At 45.1% G+C, this 23,037-nt stretch overlaps 1 protein-coding gene across 2 annotated transcripts in view; it reads right to left on the reverse strand.

The window, feature by feature from the left end:
- LOC147698759 (trifunctional purine biosynthetic protein adenosine-3-like) overlaps positions 1-23,037 on the reverse strand; it is a 277,831-nt gene that overhangs the window by 167,450 nt on the left and 87,344 nt on the right. For both annotated transcript variants that reach the window (XM_086935334.1, XM_086935335.1), the window contains exons 8-11: positions 21,180-21,267; positions 15,133-15,218; positions 13,778-13,946; positions 11,398-11,629 (exon numbers count right to left, since the gene is read on the reverse strand). In XM_086935334.1, coding sequence (XP_086791460.1) covers positions 11,398-11,629; positions 13,778-13,946; positions 15,133-15,218; positions 21,180-21,267 — 575 coding nt within the window. The remainder of the gene's footprint in view (positions 1-11,397; positions 11,630-13,777; positions 13,947-15,132; positions 15,219-21,179; positions 21,268-23,037) is intronic.

The following is a 23,037-nucleotide window of genomic DNA, read 5'->3' on the forward strand; positions in this document are numbered from 1 at the left end:
GCTGAGTTCGGCGTGCTTCAAGCTCTCAGGGAAGGTGGCGGTGTCGAAGGAGGTGTTGATGATGTCTCGCAGATGGGGTGCGATGACAGCGTCGGCCTTGTTGAAGACGTGGTGAGGGCAGGGGTTGGTCGGTGATCCGGAGTGGATGGAGTTCATCGTGCTGATGGTGTCTTCGGTGCTGATCGGGGTCCAGGCGTGGAGGGTGGTGGTGGGGGGTGGTTGTTCGGTCATGGTGTGCGTTGGTTGGTTGTCGAAGCTGCTGTGTATGTCCGCCATCTTGTTGTGGAAGTATGAAGCGAGGGAGTTGCAGAGGTCTTGCGATGGGGTGATGTCGTTTCCTGCGCTGGGGTTGGAGAGCTCTTTCACGATGTTGAAGAGTTCCTTGCAGTTGTGTGCGTTGTTGTCCAACCGGTCCTTGAATGCTGTTTTCTTGGCGGCGCGGATCAGCTGGTGGTGCTTCCGGGTTGCAAGCTTGAAGGAGGTCCTGTTGTCCGGTGTAGGTTCCCTTCTCCATACTTTCTTGAGGGCTCGGCAGTTCTTCTTGGAGCTCTTGAGTTCGTCGGTGAACCACAGGGCTTTCTTGCTGCCGGGTCTGCTGGGCGGGGTCCTCAGCGGGGCGAGCTCGTCCGCGCAGATGCTGATCCACTTCGTGAGGTTGTCGGCGGCCTGGCTGGGGTTCGCTGAGCTGGCAGGAGGGAGGGTGCTGGCTCAGGGAGGTGGCGAGCTGGTCTGCTGTGATCTTGTTCCAGCTTCTGCGGGCGGCCTGTTGCTGGTGGTGGTGGGTCGTCGTTCTCTTGAAGGTGAAGTGGACGCAGCTGTGGTCCGTCCATTGAAGCTCTGTGGCGTGGCTGAAGTCGACGTCTGTGCTGGAAGAGAAGACTGCGTCGAGTGTGTGTCCGGCGAGGTGGGTGGGGGTGGACACCAGTTGCTTGAGTCCAAGATTGGCGAGGTTGTCGAGCAGGGTGCTGGTGTTGCGGTCGTTGTTGTTCTCCAGATGGAAGTTGAGGTCCCCCAGGAGGATGTAGTCAGCGGAGGGGAGGGCATGCGGGCTGACGAAGTCGGCGATGTCCTCGCTGAATTGAGTGCGTGGTCCCGGAGGTCGGTAGATCAGGGTGCCTCTGAGGGTGGTGTTCGGGTTGGTGTGGATCTGGAAATGCAGGTGTTCGGCGCTGGTCAGGGTGTTGTCGGTGCTGGTCGTGAGACGGATGGTGTTCCTGTGGATGATGGCAATGCCTCCTCCCATCTGGTTGGCGTTGCGGTCCCTCCGGACGATCTTGTAGCCCTCTGGGATAGCGATGGCGATGTCGGGAGCTGAAGAGGCGTTCATCCAGGTCTCCGTGAGGAAGGCAACGTCAGGGGCTGTGGCGTCTAGAAGGTTCCAGAGTTCGATGGCGTGTCTGTGGACGGAGCGGGTGTTGAGCAGGATGCACTTGAGGTGGGTGCTGCTGGTGTTCGACTTGGCGGGTGCTGGTGTGAGGCAGGTCCGGACGCAGGTGAATTTGCAGGCGTGGCAGCTGAAGGGTCCGTGGGTGCGTCGTGGAGTGGCTTGGTGGCAATCTGGGAGTCGGCCGGTATTGAGTGCGATGAAGGTGGCGGCGGAGTACGTCCGGCGGGTCGGCCGGGGTCTTCGAGGTCCAGGGGTCCTGGCATTGGGCGCGGTCCAGGCGCGGACGGGCGCAGACGGGCTTACCTTTGGCGCGCCTTCGGCGCACAATCGGCGCGCCCGCTGCGCGTGACCGCTGCGCGTTCGCACGGTCGCCATATAAGGCGAAGTGCGCGGAGCAGCTGGGAGGCGGGAGCGGGGAGGGAACAGAAGGAAAAAAGGGTCGGGGTCAGCGGTGGTGGCGGGAGCGGGGAGGGAAGGCGGAGGGCGGCGAGGTAGGCGGGCAAACAGGAAGGAAAACACACTAACACGGGCAGAAAAAGTAACAAAAACAGGCACAGATGGATGACAAAACAAATCAAAAACACACTAACACGGGCAGAAAATATAACAAAACAGGCACAAATGGATGACAAAACAAATCAAAAACCAAAACGATATCCCATCAAAGGTAGGTCGACATGTTTCAGCTGTCTCTTAATTCATGCAGCTTTCTTCAGGGCCAATGACGTGAATATCCCTGGTGGTCCGTGCTCGCTAAGGCACGTCCAACCAGTGGATGTATGTGAAAAATAAGTATTTGTAAAAATTACCATAAAATACGGTTGCTGCACCCTAGTATTTCCAGGGGCCCAAAAAAACTGTAATGGAAAACACAACATTAATGCATATTACAAAAACATTTCTTATTATGCACACAATATTCACTTATACCTATATCCCATTTGGTTCCAGCAATAATAAGTCACTACTTAGTGACATACCCTTAACCGCCCAAAATTTATTTCAATAAGGGAGGTGTAGACTTGAGAAGGTAACTAACCCGTCTTAGTAAGTAGTGTGTGGAAGCTTATTTGTTTGAACAAGCCTTCAAAACAAGCATACTATCTCATCATATTTAATTTGTCAGTAGTAAATGTAAATTCAATTTTAACTGACTATGATGAGTATTTGAAGAAAGTCTCTTGAAATTGTAAAAAGGTGCATGTTTGAATGACCCCGTTTTAATTGATTTTATAACGAGTGAGACCCTATTCCGCCCATGTAAAACACGAGCATAAAGGTCGAGACCCACATATAAAAACAGCAACACACGGAGAAATCCCGGTACAGCACGGAATTAGAGTGCCAAAACCTTACGATTCATTACTTAAATGTTGAACTTTCTGACCAAAACCATCAATATATATATATATATATATATATATATATATATATATATATATATATATATATATATATATATATATATATATATTTGTAACTTTTTCCAAAACCTTGCTTTATTACCTTTCCTTCAGCAGTTCAAAAGGATGGGTAAGCCCGCTCCAGACTTACCCATCGCCCCCCCATATTCGCTTTTCAAACCCGTCTCCTATAGTCACCTGTCTAATAGTGGCATGAAAAATTTGTTTTTTTGTTGTTGTTTTTTTGGGTGGGCGGGTGGGATTTTGCCGCCAAGGAACAACCTCTCCCATCCTCCTGCTGCCTCCTTGCACCAGTATTCGCGCCTAATGCGCAGCTCCCGAACTTTCTAGGGCGAGCGCCACTCTCCTCGCGCTCCCAGCCCGTTCCATTCGGGCGAAAAACCCCAGGGGGAGACTGCTTCTGCTACGCTCCCCCTGGGGCCCCTAGTCCCCAGCACACCTCTTATTTTCAGGCGTTTGGGATGGGCGCGCGGACAGGAAAAGCTCCAATTAGGCCACTTCCTACAACACATCGCCGTGCTTCCCAAAAGTCCCCCGGCGCACGTGGTGTTAATTTTAAAGCCGCCTTTCATAGAGCACTGAAGGACCGTCTGAAGCGAGCGGGATGAAGAAGGGAGGGCAGGGCCGGCTCTAGGGCGGTGAGATCGGTGCCACTGCACAGGGTGCTGCCTTGAGGTGGGGCCGTCCTGTTTGTTGTTTTAAAAGCACCAGATGCCACGTTCCTTGTCCCAGCAATTTTCAAGCTTCAATCAAAATGTCACGATCTCTGGTGATAAATGTTCTTCATAGAGAGAGAGAGGATTTTTCTCTGATAGTGGAAGTTTCGACTAATAATAGCGCAGAAAGTGAAATTGCCTGCTGCGAAGAACGTGTTCCATTCAGATCACAAAGTGCATACACAATAAATAGGTCAATGGGTTATCGCTTTTGTCAGAGAAATCCTTTCGTTTCTTGTAGTTTAAGAGTTAAAATCCTAATATAGAGCAGTGAGCGCTTAACTGTCTTCAAAGAGCTGCATGCAAACTACAAGGAATATATCATAGTTACATGTTTTTTGCCCAGTCTTTTCTTATCCTAATATTGCAAAAAGAGTTAATTTGGGTAAAAATCAATTCTTATTATTAAAGAAAACCCCTAACAATGCTGTTACATTTTACATTCTGAATTTGTGCTTTTCCAGACCACAGACTCTTAAACTATACTACCTACCAGTATGGATGACATGGGACTCCAACACCTTGTAGGCCTCTGTCTTATATAACATTTCGTAGCAAGGTGGTCATGGGGGGCGCCAACAAACATTGTTGCACAGGGCGCCACCAGTACTAAAGCCGGCCCGGAGGGAGGGGGAGGAGCGGGAGAAGGGGCGGAGAGGGAGGTGTGTCGGCAGGGGCGGATTGGCAAGGCGGGCATTCGGGCATGGGCCGAAGGGCCGGTGCCTCAGTGCCCTCTGTGGGCTGTTTTTTTCTCCCCCGTCTCAGTCCACAGAGAGTGGACTTGGAAAGGGGAGAAAAAAAAACGGCCCACAGAGTGCACGGAGACAGACAGAGAAAATGAAAGCAGCCTCGCTGTGCGGCCGGACAGCTATTGTCAGCTGTGGCCTCTTCTTCACCCCTGCCCTGCCAAGCAATTAAGCTGAGGCTGGGCTGGGGAGGGGTGATTGTTTGCAAGAATCGGCCTCCCTGGGGGCCAGGTGTTTCTCAGGCCTTTGAGCCATTTTCACCTCGGCCCCCCTGGGGCCCATGCAGCCCAGAAACGGTGTTAGTCTTAACACCTCGCCCACAGCCCTTCACGTTCAGGGCATAGTGGGCGAGGAAGAATGGGTCTTGCTGTGGGGGCCAGGTGATGTTTGGAATTTTTTTAATTTTATTTATTTATTGATGCGATTTTATATAGCGCAGACTTTACCTGAAGATGTCAGAGTGCTTCACACTAGGAACAGCAACAATACATGAGGAGAAAAATTACAAGTGGACAAATTACAAAAGCAAACGTTAAGTTACATGAATCAAAAGTGACAATAGTGAGCAACCAAAATACATGAGGTAGCAATCGGTACATTACAGGAGGAAAAAGTGATATGTGTGCAGGTTACAAAAGCGTACAAAGTACAAGTAGAGGTATAATACTGCAATAAATGGCAGACACTCCAGCACAAGAACAAACGTTACGTAGACAGTGGTGGCACTTGTGCAAGTATGTATCTAAAGCAAACAAAAGTGAGAGGTAGCATACAGTGTGATACCAGAGAAACGTGACGTGTGCAAGTTACAAAAGGGTACCATACACAGGCACAAGGGTAATACTACAGTAAATGGTAAACACTCAAACTGCCAGAACACACTGGGAAGGCACTTCCCATGCACCAGCTTCACCTCAGCCTCCCCCCTGGCTACCTGGCTACCTTGGATGACCCAGAAAGCTGTGTTTTGTGCTCCCCTGCCAGGACATTTTCCCGAGGCCTGGAGGGCTGAATAATTTACTAATTGCAGGGGCCTTACCTCTGTTCATGTGCTCCCGAGCTGAAGGTCTGGGGAGGGCTAAGTAGGTTAGTAATAGCAGGGGCTTTGCTGCTTTTCAGGTGCTCCTGTGCTGGAGGGCTGGAATAATTTTGTGACAGAAAGGGGCCTTGCTATTTTTTTTAGTTGCTCAGCATGTAGGCCATTGTTACCTTGGCCCTGTGTCCTGTGCAAGAACAGTATCCTCCCACTTTCATTCCTTGTCTGTGCAAATGGTGTTTCATGAAAGGGCACGCCCCTTGAATGTGGGCCACGCCCCTTAAATATGGGCCACGCCTCTTGAATGTGGGCCACTTTTTTCGTCAGTGCCCGGGCCGAATTGTGATCCCAATACGACCCTGTGTGTCGGAAATCAAGTGAGGGGGAGAGGGAATGAAGTAGAGCCGGGAATGAAGAGGACGCACCTCCCTGCCCTCACCTGGGTCCTGCAGCTCCTGCCAGTCTTTGACACGAGGGCAGGGGCCCTCTCAACCCCCCCAATACACACCCTGTGTGTGCGTGTACTGTGCGATGCTGGTGCACAGGTAATGGGTGTGTGTTTCTGCCCACCCCGCATCTCCCTGCCAGTCTGACACGAGGGCAGCGGTCCTCTCTGCACCCCCTCCCACACACACCCAGGTGCGTGCGTGTGCCGTGAGATGCTGGTTCACAGGTAATGGGTGTGTGTTTCTGCACACCCGCACCTTTCCGCCAGTCTGTGTCACGGGGGCAGCGGTCCTCTCAGCCCCCCCTTCCAACACTCACACCTGGGTGTGTGCGTGTGCCGTGAGATGCTGGTTCACAGGTAATGGGTGTCTGTTTCTGCACACCCGCTCCTCCCTGCCAGTCTGACACAAGGGCAGCGGTCCTCTCAGCCAACCCCCCCACACACACACGCACCCGGGTGCGTGCTTGGGCCGGGAGATGCTGGTTTACGGGTAATGGGTGAGTGTGTCTGCCCACCCGCACCTTCCTGCCAGTCTATGTCACGAGGACAGCGATTCTCTCAACCCCCCCCCCCCCTCCACTCACACCTGGGTGTGTGTGTGTGCGCGCGTGCCGTGAGATGCTGGTTCACAGGTAATGGGTGTGTGTTTCTGCCCACCCCGCGGCTTCCTGTCAGTCTGTGTCACGAGGGCAGTGGTCATCTCAGCCAACCCCCAACACACACACCTGGATGCGTGCGTGTGCCGTGAGATGCTGGTTCATAGGTAATGGGTGTGTGTTTCTGCCCACCCCGCACCTCCCTGCCAGTCTGTGACACGAGGGCAGCGGTCCTCTCAGCCACCCCCCACACACATGCACCCAGGTGCGTGCTTGTGCCCATGAGGTGCTAGTGAACAGGTAATAGGTGTGTGTTCCTGCCCAGCCCGGTTGTGATTCAGAGCCAGTGAGGGAGCTGACGGGACCGGCTCTGGGAGGGGGACACGAGGCCCAGTGTTTCCGGGAGCAGGGTGCGCCACGAGGCTTATGTAACATCCGCATCATTCGCCCAGGCGCTATCCCGGCTCTTATCAGCAAGGACTGAGCCAAAAACCTGCTGTGCTAATTCTCTCCACCTACCCGCACGCATCATTTATCCACCCGCTGCGAGTTAACGATTCATTGTTTCCAATTATTATCTGTTGCCTTCGCTCGTTCATTCATGCGCAGACTACCCTCTGATATCAACCAGTCCTTGTTCGTGCCCAGATGAGATATATGCACTGTCTTCCTTTTAAACTATATACGTCTTCTCATCGAAGTCCAGTTTAGCGGGGTAAAAAGAGGGATCCTGCAACACAGAGCAGTCCCGGTTTCATGTAAATGAGTTTGTTGCAAATATATATGTTCTAATCCTGGCATCCCCTCCAAACCAAAACAGTGTGATCCTCAGCAACTAGCCCCGTCAAAGTTCCATTGAACAATGTAAACATTGGAAGGGTTTGTAAGCATGTGGGGCCTGCCGCATGAAACTCTATGACAAAGTGTTGCCCGTTGGGTTTAAAAGCACCTAGAAGTCATTGGGGTCACGGCGTTGTGCTATGAGAGTCCTTCCCCAAGTCACTGCACAGATGTTCTAAATGTGTAGGTCTTTGCGGTTATTGTCGGAATCCACAATTTCCCACTCTGAGGGGGCATTGGAAAGGGGGTGGGGGTTGGAGTATTGAAACACATGAGGCTTAAGACAGAGCTGGACAGTGGCCAGTCTGTATTGTATTATTAGGGAAGGGGCGAGAAATAAGCTTGTAGGGTGTACACATTGTTTATTTGTAATAATCTGCCAGAGAGCACGTCCAACAGGGATTGGAAACACATTTTCGGCTAGAGACCCCACCCACCCCTTCGGTGGGGGAGAATGGGACGGGCCGGCACAGAGAGGGGGGGGGGCTTCGCACAGGTTTTCAGAGGGGCACGTGTGCCCTGAACATCAGCAGGTGTGCAGGATAACCCTAGAGTGGCATGTTGAATGAAGGGCAGCGAGTGGCACATGCGTGTCGAGCCTGGCCATCAGCAGTTGTGCCAGGAGCAATACCAGGGTAGTTTTGAGGTACAGCGGGGGAGAATTCACGGAGGGGCACACGTGGGTGATGGCTGGCGGTGCCTGCAGTATGTTGGTACAGCATGTGAGGCTTGCCGTGGCCGGGCACTAATGGCTGAACATCAGGAGCGGTGCCAGTGAGGAGGGGAAGGGACTCTGACGCTGCCCCTCCCGCCTCCAGAGATGAGACCTCGGTGTTCTTAGATCTACTCTCGGTACAATAAACCCTCCGAGAGTCGTTGATGGCAGTCGTACTCCCTTCCACTTACCAGGGGCCCGGTGCATTTCCAGTGCATACACTGCAATTTTAGGTACGGTGAAATACAGCGGTGTGCCCAAGATCAGACGATTTGTTGTCTAGTACTGAAGACGAGATTCCAGCCAGCCACCATTGTAATAAATGTTGGGAAATAATGGGACGTTTTGCTCGCAAGCTTTTGGGGGCGATGTAAAGCTGCCTGTGGCAGCCTCGTTTGGCATTTTGCAACTCTCTCCTTGTGCCCGTCCGAAACTGGCAACCCACACGAACACCGGCAGCGAGTGTGCCCCGCCTTTCTCCTGTACCCCTAGTACATGCAGGTCCGGCTATTCAGTGCAACACTAACCACTGAGCGCCTTCGGGCCCAAGAAGCGGCCGCAGCTCCTTAAAGCTAGAGCTGGATGTGCGGCGCCCTTGAAAAATAAACAAACCGTGGCACCGCAGCCCTGCTAAATGGTTCAGGCCGTCGCTTTCCTGTCTTTGACGGAGGGGCAGTTATGTTATGTTATCCGGATTTATAGAGCGCACAGATGCCCCAGCAAAGGGGCGTCCTGGCGCTGGTACAGAACAGAAAAGCCGGACAAGAGTGAGAAAAAAACACAACATAGCAAAACTAAGGAGCTAGAGGGAAGAGAAAGGTTTTGACAGCCTTCCTGAAAGCGAGGAGCCCATCGATGGCACGTATGTGGGCAGGCAGGGAATTCCATAGTTTGGCGGCAAGAACTCGGAAGGAGCGGCCGCCAATCCTGGATCTTTTAAAGCGAGGCACTATGGCTAGGTGGAGAACAGAGGACCTCAGAGAGCGTGCTGGGACGTAGGGAGAGATGAGATGCTCCAGAATCTGAGGGGATGAGTGTTTGAGGATTTTGAACGTCAGAGTAAGAGATTTAAACTTTATTCTTTGTGCCACCGGAAGCCAATGAGGCATGGGCTGAATTGAATGCCTGTATGTGTGAGGTGCTGGGTATGGGGATGCAGGGAGGGTGGGGGTGCGGCACCCACTCCGCGTCCCATGTGAAAATATTATTTTGACTCTAAGGTTCCCGTGAGGTGTCACAGTCACGAAAGGGGGGTTCAGAGGGTCAAAAGGCGATGACAATACGGGGTTCATCATGGTCCTTATAATAATCCGGTGCTGAAAGAGAGCCCTCTGGTTTGCGGAATCTACTGCAGCTATTTAGACCAGAGCAGATCTGTACCGAATTGATTCCGTATTTGCTGTGAGTGGGGTCGGTCGCGCGCCACTGGAGTGAGTTGGAGTAATTCCCACCGCTAGCGAACGATTGAGTCCGCAAGCTCTATACACATAATTGTTATATGGGTGACTCGGATGAGTTGCTCATTTTGTTATATCAGTCTCCCAGCCTCAAAACTCTTCGGGAAGAGGTGTTCGACAGAACATACATCAACCGTTTTAAAACAAATGGTGTGCGCGCACCACAGAGGAGCAGGGCCGGGAATGGAAAATTGTGGTGCGCGCTCACCACTGAGGAGCGGGGGAGGGAGCGCAGCAGCGATGCGAACGTGCACTGCTGCGCGTGCTAGACAAGGACGGGAACGGGCGTTGCAAAGGCGGGACATGCTCATGCCTTTAAAAAAAAAAAAAAAAAAAAATGCGAAAGCCAATGCCTGCCTGCCGGCGAAAGCCTGATCACACGGCATGTGATCAGCTTTCAAAACCCCCTTTCAAGAGGTCTCGCGCTGCGCGAGCAATGATGCCCCTTGCAACGCTAGGCACGAGACCTAAAAAGGTGAAATGCTTGCAAAAGTCTTGCTTGCGTTCGCCCTTCCCCTTAAGAGGACATGGCTGCACAGTTCCTACTGAAGCAGGATCAAATTGGATTTATCTACAGTTGCTCACCGTATGGAGTGGTGCAGGGGGCAAAGAAAAAAAGAATGCACTGGAATCTGGTCAGAGTGGTTGTCAATGGTCAAAACGTTTGCAAACATTTCATCCATCACCTCTTTTATTTTATTCTAAATCATCGTGCAAACCCACACGCTTTGTCCTCTACTGACATCAGTCACTGAACATAGTCTTACAGTCTCACAAATGACAAACCTACATTTATCATTGTAGGGAAGGCATGGAACTTATCTATAGGGGCCTGTAGAAATTTTAAATGGGAAGGCTGGAAGATTGTCTTCCTACCAGAGAATCAGGTAAAACAGCCTGAAACCTCATACAACCATAAGCTGCTTTCAAGCACCAGTCTCTCAATTGACTGCTATGGTGAGGCAGTAGCAACCAACTACTATGGACACATTGGATACAGCCCCCAACAAGTACAGTCTAGGTCACACTACTCAACAGGAGTTAACATTTGGGCACACGTCCAGTTGACTGCCATATTGTTCAGTCTACATCTGGGTAGGGTAAGAAAGACAAACATCAAGCTGGAATAAAATAAACATGGTGATAGTGGAGAGTTACCATGCTAAGACTTCTACCCCTACATATGGCATGTGCTCTGATCACCTTGGACCTCTCAGAGGCTTTTTACATGTATGAACTCAAGGTGGTGCTCCAACCGTAGATTATGCATGTGGCCGTTAATGGAAGCGCTCTGTTTCCACAAAGCCCAAACTAAAAGCATGTTGACGAGATGTTCATGAATGGGCTGTTGCAGAAAATGGTTTGATGAAAAAAGTGAGATGGGATGATAAGTGGACAGGTGACCTTCTATAATGAGCCGCAACGCTTTAAGGGTTAACTGATCCCCTTGATACTATGTCGCCTGGACGGGAATAGCTTGGTAGTTGTGGGTTCAGGAAGAAGGAAACATAGGAGGCTTGTAGGCACCACTCCCCTGTATAATGAGCATGCAAAACAATGCCAGATGGTCTTCTGGAAAGACTCTGCGAGAAGGTTACTGTGAAGTTGGAAATGGAGGCAGCTCATCAGTACGAGCTACAGTATAACATGGGTCGCTAGTCAAAGAATAATTCCTCTTTTGACTGTACTCATGGGAAATGGGAAGCTAGAATGTTAATGTACTCTTTTTGCATATGGGGGCTCATAACTATGTGCTGTGGACTGCGTTTTTCCACTTTTGTCAAAACTTACATAAGGATTTTTTTTTTAAATCTGGAACATACCCCCTCCCCCTCCGACCCCACCAATCGTGGTTCACAGCCTTATTTAGCAATCATGAATATCCATTTTAGCAAGAGAGTCTTGAATGAGTTTATTTGATTTTTAACATCCTTCACACAAAAAAACTACAGAGCACACAGAAATTAATGTACAGTCATCTAGTTTGTACAGAACAAAATATTCCTGTCAGAGAGTCAATTACAATATATACCTAGTCTGTTGTAGGAACGCTATTGCCCGATAACCAATGTCCTTTCTGTAAACTGCACCATGGAACTGTATGGCTTGCACTCCTTTGTTGGCTTGCTCCAAAGCAGACATGAGATCCTTCCGGATAGCAGTCACTGTCAGTACTCTGCCACCATTAGTTACCACTTTGCCATCCCTCACAGTAGTTCCTGCATGGAAAACCTCAAGACCCAGGTCTGTAGCGCTTGAAAATCCTATGAGAAAAGAACAATATGTTAAAACATGAACACTGCTCTGCTGACACCTACTCTTTAAAATGGGAGGCAGGGGGAAGGAGTCTGTGTGATCTATTTGACAGAAAGTGCAGAGGTCCCAGTATTCAAATGCACACATGCTATTAATGTTAATGCGTTACTCGTGCTGTCCAGGGAGATAGAGTTTCTCTTAGCAGCAGAGAAAACAGAAGATGTTCCATTATTTAGGTGTACACACTAACCTCCATTTCTGGCACTTTCTGAAATCTCTCACCTAACCAACTGAATAATCAACAATTCAACAGAATACACTAGGGGCCATATGTATCAAGGAACCAATTTGCGATTCTGTAATAGCGATTTTTAGGAAATCGCTATTCCAGAATCGCAAAATGGTATGTATCAAGAAAAACACATTTTTTTAGCGATTTCTTGATATTCCTTAATTGCAAATTCGCAAATTGCGAATTCGCAATTAAGGAATACTTTCCCATTCATTTCTATGGGCAAGGAGGCCCATAGGAAGGAATGGGATTTTTTTCCGCAATTTGCGAATTCGCAATTTGCTAATCGCAAATTGAGAATAATTTCAAGGGTGCAGGGGTGTCCAAAGGACACCCTGTTGCACCCCTGAAATAAGCATAGGTGCACATGTGGTGCACATACATGCCCTAAGGGAATGTATGTGCGTCACACAGCACTTTGAAAAATGCAAAAATGTGAATTTTTCAAGGAATTCGCAACTTACCACCAACAAGAAGTTGGTGGTCATTTCCGATTCCTTAAGGTCATTTAGCAAATTGTTTTGCCTTCTTACATTGCATTTAAGGAATCGCAAAATTTGCTATTCCTTAAGAATTTCGGCCTTTACGAATGCGAATTTAAAGGATACATAATTCGTATAGCCCCAAAAGGCTTGATAAACTAATATGGTAGTCATCAGGCCAAACCTAGAAGAAACTGACTTGTACAGTCCCAAATGTGAATTAATGTCAAAGAAAACGGTGTCCTCATTGGGTTACATCTTTACATGAAAGCATAACAGAGAATAGAGAGGATGTCTACAAAGATGGACTAGCTTCTGCACCAGAACTTAAAGGTGCAATATGAAAGAAGCGATACAAAGACAGGTAATGTAAGCTTATTTTAATGGAGGTGTGAACGTAACCATGTAAGAAAACTAATCAAACGGAGAAATTTCAGGAGATGGATTAAATGCAAGAATTAATCTTTAGTCCAGTGGTGGCCGCCAAAGAACTAAATGGCTCAAAAAAACCTAGAACAGACACTAACTTTCAACTAAATGTAACAATTGTCTTCAAAACTGCAGCAGGTATATAAATTAAAACAACATCTTGGCCAGGTGACTTTCATTAGCCACAAGGGTCTTAGTTTTCAAATGCATAATATACCCTGGTTTAACTACAGATATGTTATGACTTCTGCAATCTTTTGCACTATGTGTAAAAAAGGTAATGTCCAAATCATTTACTGTCATGCGATAAATTTGACCACTCTCAGAAGGGCAGATTAGACACTTGCTGTAAACAATATTTCTGGGTTTTCTAGAAACAAAAGCCTTGATAGGATTAGGATATTGTGTTTGCAGCATAAGGTGCAAAGAACCATCACCTACATTAGCATAACATTTATCTACCTATATGCAGAAAGGTAAAAAAGAGCATTCAACTACCACTGGAAAAGAACACATCATTTGTAAGACAAACTTGAAAGAAGTTGCGAAGTTTTATCGCCTAGTTCAAAGTGACTTTCAGCAGCGCATAAGCCTTATTGAGTATTTTCAGATACTGAAGATATGCCCTCCTTGTTGTTACATTTAAATATTGTTATATACTGCAAGTCTTTTATAATTTATTATCCTTTAAAAAGACATTTACAGGAAACTTGAAAAGCAGCATTTAAGGATGCTAATATGTAATTCACAAATGGACTTTCACCTGTAAACCATAACATTACTTAAAGTGTAATTAATTCTTAAACCTTTATGTTTAGCCCAAAGAAACTAACTTTTTTTGTATTAGCAAAATATCTGGCAGAGTCCATCAGCATCTACAATCATGACTTTATCCGCATCCCACATATTATGAAACCCATATCACTAGAAGGAGGACAGTAAATTAGTCTTACCAGTTATCTCCACACCCTTGGCATAATCACCAGGATACCCTCCACTAGCCATAACCACAGTCACTGCAGCGTGGTCGGACAGCCATACCGGCATGGAACTTGATAGCCTACCATCGATGGTAGACTGAATAACTTCATAAAGGTCACTCTGGAGCAATGGCAGAATTACCTAAGAAAAAAAAGTTTATTATATGGCAACTAATTCACAAAGAAGTGTAAAAAACTCACTTCTAGGAACAACTGTTTGCCACTGAAAATGATCACTATTGCAAAGGATAGAAGGGTAGCAAAAAATCATGCAAGTGCAACCCAAATGACAAGGTAAGCACATGCACTATTACCAATTTGTACTGTGAAATAACTCCCTGAGGAACGATCACATATGATATGCAGACAACCCTTCAATAAGTGTCACTGTATCAAGTCGTAGCCAATGAATATTGGTTGGATGCAGATTGTCTTGTCTGAAAAGCTCCATGGGGGCCCAAATTTATTTTTATGGCACAAAAACAAAGCAACTTTCATGTATGCATCTCTAAAATTTCTCTTTTAAACACTGCAAAAACGTTACACACTTTTCTCGGCAGCCAGTAGAGCAGGTGATAGTCTCATAAGAATTTGACTTTTATACAGTGCATTGCAGTTCATGGGCCAACACAGGCTGATGGCCTTGAGGAACTAGCATGAGTCACCTTCGCCCTACATGACTAAGAACAGGGCGATCACAGATTTTCAGGAAACCACTTACTGCGTAAATTAATAACTTTTATAGAAACTACATTTGTATTTAAGTAATAAAAATCTAGAAAGGTTACATCCTATGTCAACCAATGATGGACAACCCCTAAACAGGAATGCCAACTTTCTTTCATTAATTCACAATGGGTGATACTTCCTTCAAGAAAAAAAAGCGAAAAACAAGTCACATTTTAACTCAGGTAATGTATGTGCGTGTTTGCAAAACACCCAATAGGCTAGTAGGGGTCAGGCCCTAGAGTGGTCAAATAAATAAAGGCATGAAAACGGAGAAAGATACATCGGTTATTTAAAGCGCTATGAAACAACTCAACTGCAGCTACAAGGACTGTATAAAATACACTTTATCTTTTCAGAAATATTGAGTCTAAAATGGGTTTATTAAGACGTACCGTCCAAGTATGTACAACATGCACACTGTGCACTCTCCCTGTTCCTCCATCCCTTAAGTACACCACAGATATGAACAACATCTTATAGCAGCCTTTGTTTTCCAAATCAAGACTCACTCGTAATTCCACATCTCTTATAAGCCATTAGATTGCACTTTTTAGCCACATGTTCAAGGTTAAGCATTTCCATTGATCAAAGCCCCTTACCTGGCACTCTGGGTCACCAAATCGACAGTTAAACTCTAGCACCTTGGGGCCTTCTTTAGTCAGCATTAATCCAGCATACAACACGCCTACACAAATAGTAAACAGTTACATTAAACCTAACGCAAAGAACATAAAAACAAAATTAAATTATGCACACAATTTCAAACATTTCGTTTGAAGTATATTGCAACAATAAAAGTCTGTACTCGAGTATATCCAGTTCAGATCTACACCTTGAACACCTTTTAAAATGCAAGCAGTCTGTGCCCAAAACTACCATGGCCATCATGTTCAAATCATACTGCAGCTTACAGCCAATGAAATAATTATTTACTTCTAAGCTTAGTTCTCCAGTATTGGCATCTTTGATAGACATTTTGGAACTGAAGTGCTAAGCATGGCCCTGTCAATTTTTATGCAACAATCAACATAGTGACGGAAGGAGTGTTTGAATCAATCTTAGCCACGGGCTGTTTGTTCCTTTTTACGGCATGCTTTACATTGTAATTCTCATTGGACTTATCAGCAGGTACAATTGCCAAACTTCACAATTTAAGGAATCATACAAAAGTAGGGTTCTGGCTTTGTGGAAAGTCGGGACATCATAAGGTCCCTCCCACCAAACCAATGAACTATCAGAATGCTTGTCAAAACCAGAAGTGGGAATTGTATGAATCAGTCTTCACATTATCCACTCAACAAGTTCAAAGTAAATGTTAAAAAAAAAAACAACATTACCAATAAGCAGAGGGAATGATGAAAGCACAACAGATCAAGGGGCCGAACATGGTCAATCAAATCAAGTATCATTCACAAAACGCCCTGGAGTAGACACCATTACCCCTTTCTTCATTGATGAGCAGCCTGAGATAAGTGGCGAGGATGGACATGTTTGGATGGCGCTTGCACCACTCACGAAGAACCTACTTGTTTGAACTGGGAAGCTCTCATGCATGCCTCTGGAGAGCACATGCCCCTCTGCCTCACGTTCCCGTCACAAGCTTCTGGGAGGTTTTTTTTTGCCTCAGAACACAGAACAATCAAGTGAGCTGTGGGTGTGCTGTGACAGGGAATAAGACCCAGAGCTGACTCTCAGGTCCAGAGGGCACACCAATTGTGCAATCCTTTTCCAGTGACAATACCATCAGCTCAACAGGCTCCAGAAGACTGGCAGTGGTGGTTGCAACAGACTCTAGAGACGGAGTAAGACTTTTTACCAACTGACTGCCAGTGGTCTCTCCTGTGTTTTACGCTGATCCGTGTTGTAGCTGTTGCTAATAATGAGCGTTGCCAACCCATTGAGGATGTCTATGAGGAGGCAAGGAAAAGGCAAGAATTGAGATTCGCTAAGGAAACAAATGTAGCGTTAAGAAGGTACAAGTTTTATACCCAGCCGCAGAGAATTGGAGAGTCATTTGACGACTTTGTCACAAGACTTCGCGAACTTTCTTTGAAGTGCAAATTTGGCCCTATGACTGAAGAAATGATCAGAGACCAGCTTATCGTACAGTGTAGAAGCAGGAAGACTCAGGAACGTTTATGGGCCGCAAAGGACCCCTCTCTTAAGGATGCAATTGACATTGCAAAAATTATAGAGGAGTCAGACTCTTGCATGAAAGAAATGGATCGTAGGGACAACAAAGTTAACATGTCTTGTGAAGGTGAAACATCTGACGTAGAGGGTTGTGAAGGGGAAGTAGCTGCCTCAACCAAGTTTAAAGGTGTGAAGAATGCCTATAGGGGTAGAGCATATCCAAACAGGTACGGGAATAAGGTATGTGGAAGTGCTTACCACGCGTCCGACTCGAAGCAGTGTTGGGCCATTGGGAAAGAATGCAGAAAGTGCGGCCCCAAGGGTCACTTTGAAAGAATGTGCATGGATACCAACAAAGGAAAGGTAGCAATGTTATCAGATGAGTATACAAATGACGTCACAACAATCTGCGAGTTCCCTACAACTGGGTCCTTCACTCAATCCAAGTGGGATATGGATTGCATTTGTGTGTAGTTTAAACATGCGCAGTAGAAACGTTGTGGTGCCAGTGTGATGCAAGTGACTGTGGCAACCCTGGACATCATTTTAATTTTCTGAACCAAAGTAACCAAAGTAAATTGGAGGTTGAAGAAAGCCCCGGAAAAACAATATGGATTTTGGGGCTGCTCACCAGCATTCTCGAGGTCCTATGTAATAATAATAATAGTTTATTGTTCAGTTGGTTAAAACAACAATATTACATACACAGTTGCCTTCATTCAAAATGTTTTCTAAAAATTACATTATAATCTAAAAAACATCTTAAGATATACACAATCGTTAAAATATTCTTGAAATTAGCACTTTAAACTGCTTTTGCTTTCAGTTCTTGTTCATGAATGCCTAAAAACGTTATCAATTTGCAATTCATTTGGGAGTCGGTTGAGTACAGTCTTCTTATAATAGCGGTTCTACACAAATGTATTCCTCTGTCCAAGAGCGCTCTCCGTAAAAAGGTAATTCGCGCTGGTTGCAGTATCTTACAGTGGAAAACAAGATGAACCAAATCTTCCTTTTTACTGCCACAAAGCCAGCATTTTTGATTCTCCGTATGCTTCCATTGTGGGGCGTCCGCAAGAGTAGGGAACTTTCCAAACCACAATCACAATGCCATTAGTTGTCTTTTTACATGGATAGAGAAGGAGGAGTTCAAATAACCAGCTTGTTTCAGTATTTTATAGCTATTAGCTATTAGCTATTGATTAATGTCCAAGAATGAGATATTTTAGCAAAAACGCCTTTATCAACCAGCAACTAATGGAACTTTGCAGCTTTATTTAGTGCTAGCTTGAATGTTGGATAGGGCATATTGTTATTCCAGAGATCAATGATACAAGTAACCTTAAGCGCATATTCTAAGAATTTGTAGACTGGCAAGTTTTTTTCCTTTTCCAATTCCAACCATAAAGATTAATTGAGGCTAATTTCCTCTACATTTTGCTTTATTCGGTACCATACCTTTATGTATGTGTAGAGTCTGCCCAATGTTTTATTAGATAGCCCAAATTCTAAACGCATTTGCGCTGGTGAAGCGTTCTTGGTGAGCTGTAGAACCTTTTTATAAATATTTGTTATTAGCTTATTAATTTGTCCCGAGTCCTTCCCATGCAAAGCGGCACTGGCGTTTAATAGTGTTGGCAGCACTTTGGCAGAAATAGTCGCCAGCAGCGGTCTTAATGATGGTCCCTCCAGTTTCTTTGCTAGTGCTCTAAGAGCAAAAATCTTGAAAGGATAGCTTATCCTCTACATACAATTCCAAATACTTGTAGCATGATACATTCTCTAATAATTTGCCATTTAGCCTGATGTTATGATGAGGGGCTATTCGATTTGTAACGAGCATCGTTTTGGTTTTGGATGAATTGAGTTCCAGTTTATTTACAGACAGAAATTCAGAGAGTTTGTTTAATAGTGTTGTCAAACCCACCTTAGTTAAGCTCAAGAGAACAATATCATCTGCGTAGGCAAGGTGTGATAATTGTAGATTGCCTAACTTTGGTGAATGTGAGTTAATTCCATCAAGCTTTCCAGATAGGTCTGAGATGAATACGTTGATAGGTCTGAGATGAATAAGTTGAATAGGTGGGGGCCAACACGCACCCCTGTTTTAAACACATAGTGGTCTACACATTTCTGGAAATTCTAGCTCCATCCCCAAGATTCACACGAACCCAGGTATCTGCATAAAACAGCAGCAGACCCCTAAGTATTCTCTCCGGTATAATCAGGGATTTTAGTTTAGCCCACAGTAGTTTCCAGTCTACGCTGTCAAAAGCAGCTTTTAAATCTAATTAACACATATGCAGGTCCTGTTTCTTGTTTTTACATTTTTCAACAATCAGTGAAAGTGACAGGATATTGGAGATAGTTCCAATGCCCTTTCTAAATCCTGTTTGATTTCTTTAGATTAAATTACGTTCTCTTGACCAATCAACTAGATCTTCAAGGATAAGTGAGGCAAAATACTTAGCTTCAACATCCTGTAAGGCAATTAGCCTATAATTTGCAGGGTTAGATCTGTCTCCTCTATAAATAGGGGTTATGATTAATCCCTACCAACTATCTGGAACTAGATTTTTAACTTCAACATCAGTGTAGATTTTCTAGATGTGTGCTCCAATACTCCGAATCATGTTTAAATATGGCTTGCGGGATACCATTCGGATCAGGAGCTCCATCACTTTAACCTTTGTTTATTATGTTCATTATTTCCTCTGTTGTGTAAAATAACTGTTTGTCAGTGGAACCAATTCATGCTCGGTTGACTGTCGCGGTCAGCGATTGTCAAACGTCCAAGTCTAGGGAGTTTTTTCTGTTTATATTTCTCCCTGAGAAAATTAAACCATTCCTGCTCGTGAACAAACAATGTTTATGCATTAAAAGGCCTTGACAGGTTATTTATTGTCTAACAGAATTTATTCAAACTTTAGTGTCTTATGTTGTAAATTAGTTTGGACCAGAAGCGCTCAGTTTTCAATTTTTTATATTCCCACATCCTCTTTTTAAATTGTTTTCTCAGTTGTCAAAATGTTACCCATATTATCCCCTCAGATTTGTCTAAATGCAGATTCATTTGTGCTCTTTTTAGATCCCACTTTAGCATTTGTAGATCATTTGGTAGATCTTTCGTTTGACGATATATTTTAACCCTGATTTCGGGTTCTTTCATTATTTTTGCTAATTTGTTTAGAAAAAGCGACCAACCTTTGATTCTATTCATGGGTTGTGTTGTTTGTTCTGCCAGGAGAACCTTTATTGTTAAGAACAAATCTGTTTTAGATTTATTTGTCCATTTCAGACGTTTTAGATTTATTGAAGTAATTCTGCCCTCTGGTGTATTAGTAAAATGAAATCTTGGCATGCTTAGATTAAAAATGACATGCTGCATTGAGTGATCACTCAAGGGGGTGTACATCCGTGATGGGAATCCGGAAATTTATTGAAAATTTTTCCCTTCTTTTGCGGCGTTTATCTCAGTGTTGTTTTTCTTTCAGAGAAGCAGGGTATCAATTTTCCTCACTGTATCCTTTCATTCAAACCTCAGTTTGAATGAAAGGAAGGGACTCAAGTGCTTCTGAACTTTATTTATTCAGCCCAAACCATGCGATTGGACACTGGGCTCCACTTTAAATGGAATTCTAAAGCTCAACACAAGGCACCTAATAAAACTTTTTGAAGACGCCTCCAAGGAGTTAGGGTTGTGTTATTTTCTAAGCCTACCCCACCCCCAGCTATTAGTATGCCTTTACTAGCTGCTCTCACTATCATGAGAAGGGTAACCACTTATTAGGAGTCTCTTGTTTATCCAGTGTGAGATGCAAGAGTATTGTGGTGCTGAGTGAGACGCAAGTGGTAAACAATATTGCCCTTATAAGATCATGCTCAGTAATTTCTGGCTCCTACAATAGTCCTCACAAAAATGTTACAATCACTTAATGTTATAGTAACTCAATTTACAGAACTTAGAACGGGAGGCCGAGCGGGTCTTGCTGCGATTTAAAGTAGTGGCCTGCAGATCCATTTAGATCACTCAGGCATACTACAGCCTAAGAAGGATTGCAGGAGTTCATAAATGAAGCACCCTTAAATTTTAGCAGACTGGGGTGCTTTTATTGGCCCCAAGCAAATACTATGTGCAGGTAATCCATGTCAACTAATCCCAAGAGTAATGTAACTATTACTATGATGTGATTAGCTTTAAACAAAGGCTGTGGGGCAGTATTTGCAACACATGGTTGACTGTGTAAAAAGAAATACTAGAAGGAACAAATGATAGGTGTGGTATATTTTATCAGCTGCAAAACTGGGCCTTGAATGTACAGCAGCACAAATTTCTGAAAGAATAAGTAAAAGAATTATCAAAAGACAATATAACAAGTGGTTCCAAAGCACTACTCAAAGTCAGAGATACAATACTGCTTCACAAAGTACACCATACATAGTTCCACAGTATTTTTCAAACTGGATTTTAAAGTGTATAAACAGATAGGCATGATTAAATGAACTGACATACCTACATATGGGGTCCCATCTTGTCTAATGCCATTAACAGTTTGTTGAAGGACCGTATCCTTGATCTTCTGCAGTACATCTGGAGAAACCTAAAGAGAAAGAGCATTTGAATGAAATGAACATGTTCTCAGCTGCATCTCAGTCCTCAACAGCAGCAAAGCCGATTTTGTGAAACTCTGCACCACAATTCTCTGCCAGTGCCAAAAGTGACTAGTGTCAGTCTAAAAAGGGTTCTTTAATTTGGGGGTGGGGGGAGGTGGGTTAAGGGTGAGATAAAGGCTAAAGGTGACCGTGGTGGGCTCAGTTTAAGATGGTGAGTATATTGTAGAGTGGCATGACTGAAGACGCTAGTCGCTTCAAGTTTCAAGTCTTAGTAGACAGGAGAAAAGAAAGCAGTGTCCTAGGATTCTTGATAAAACTATCTTGCAGGCATAAGTGTGACTGCAACCAGTCATTGTTGGTAAGGCATCACTTTGTGAACAGTCCAAAAAGAGTAGGTAGTCTTACTATTGTATTTAGGGGGGCTGCATTCAGCATACTAGATTAACTGAACTGCGCATTACTGAAGATGCCAACCCTTGGTTAATGGAAGTATGAAGGGAGTTATGGTAGGATACTCCTGGGGAGTCTCAACAGGAAAAATGAGTCTTTATTACACTGTTTGACCCAGGACTTCATAATAAGGTCACTGTCAGGGTCTCTAAACATTTTATCACTGATATCACAGAATAATGAATGTAAGCGAGGGCATGACAACAAAGATGAATAATGGAGTATAACTAATGAGTTTTAGGCCATGCCTTCCTAATCAAATCACAATGGCCATCAAACCAACAAACATGGTAGTGATGAGTTCCCGGGGATCCCAAATCAGCTGCATCCGTTACGTATTAACCTGGATTATATAAATCAACTGTGAAAACACTGCAGATAGATCCAGAAGAATGTGGATAGTCAAAAAGTTTTAAGCTGCATTTACTTCTGTGTCATTTCAAACAACTCAACAGATGACAGTCACCTACATAGTTTCATGGGTTTTTTGTTTACTATTTTAACATGGATTCTGTCATTGATGTACCCTCGTTATTGTACCAAAAGACCAACGCCCCTTAGGGTGGAGGATGGCTAAAGCAATCTTGTTTTACAACTTCTGGCAAGGACGCGATGAAAGGAGGCAGTGGAGATTCTGGGCGAAAGTAGTTAGATTTGGTGGTCATTAAACAGGATAAGACTTGCACCTCGTCGCCACCTCAGAACAATATTGGATCTGGGAAGGAAACTTTTTGAAGAAAGAAGTCTCTGCCTAACTGCTGGAAAAAGGCCCACATCTAGGAAAGTGTCTTTTCTGGACATGGTCCCCCCCAACTTTTTGCCTGGTATTTGATGTGATTTTGACTGGAAGTTCACGGAGTCCATGCTAACCAGGTCCCCAGTGCCAGATCTCCTTCTCAAAACTGTGCAAATATACCCCATTGGACAATACATACAGCACACCCTGTAAGTCCCTAGTTAGTGGTGCCCCTGGTACCTAGGGCAACAAGGCTATAGAGGGTCCCTAAGGGCTGCAGCATGTATTGTGCTACCCTTAGGGACCCTGCAACAAGGCTGAGGCTGCAAGAAACACAGTTTAAATCTCTATATTGACCTTTAATATATCAGCAGACAACTCAAATAAATCCTTATGGCTGAAGCACAGAAGGTGCCTTTGTGAACACAACTTGTACCGTAAATGTAAATGTGTGCTTTATATGCCTCTGTATGCCTCGACCTGTGAAGAAAGTCTTTTGGGGAATCTCCTTTTAATAAGATGCCAGAACCACCCACGTACAGGCCTTAGTCCTTTTCAATATCTGCGCTCC

The sequence above is a fragment of the Lissotriton vulgaris genome, chromosome 8 (assembly GCF_964263255.1).
Source record: "Lissotriton vulgaris chromosome 8, aLisVul1.2, whole genome shotgun sequence".
In the NCBI taxonomy this organism is placed as follows: Eukaryota; Metazoa; Chordata; class Amphibia; order Caudata; family Salamandridae; genus Lissotriton; species Lissotriton vulgaris.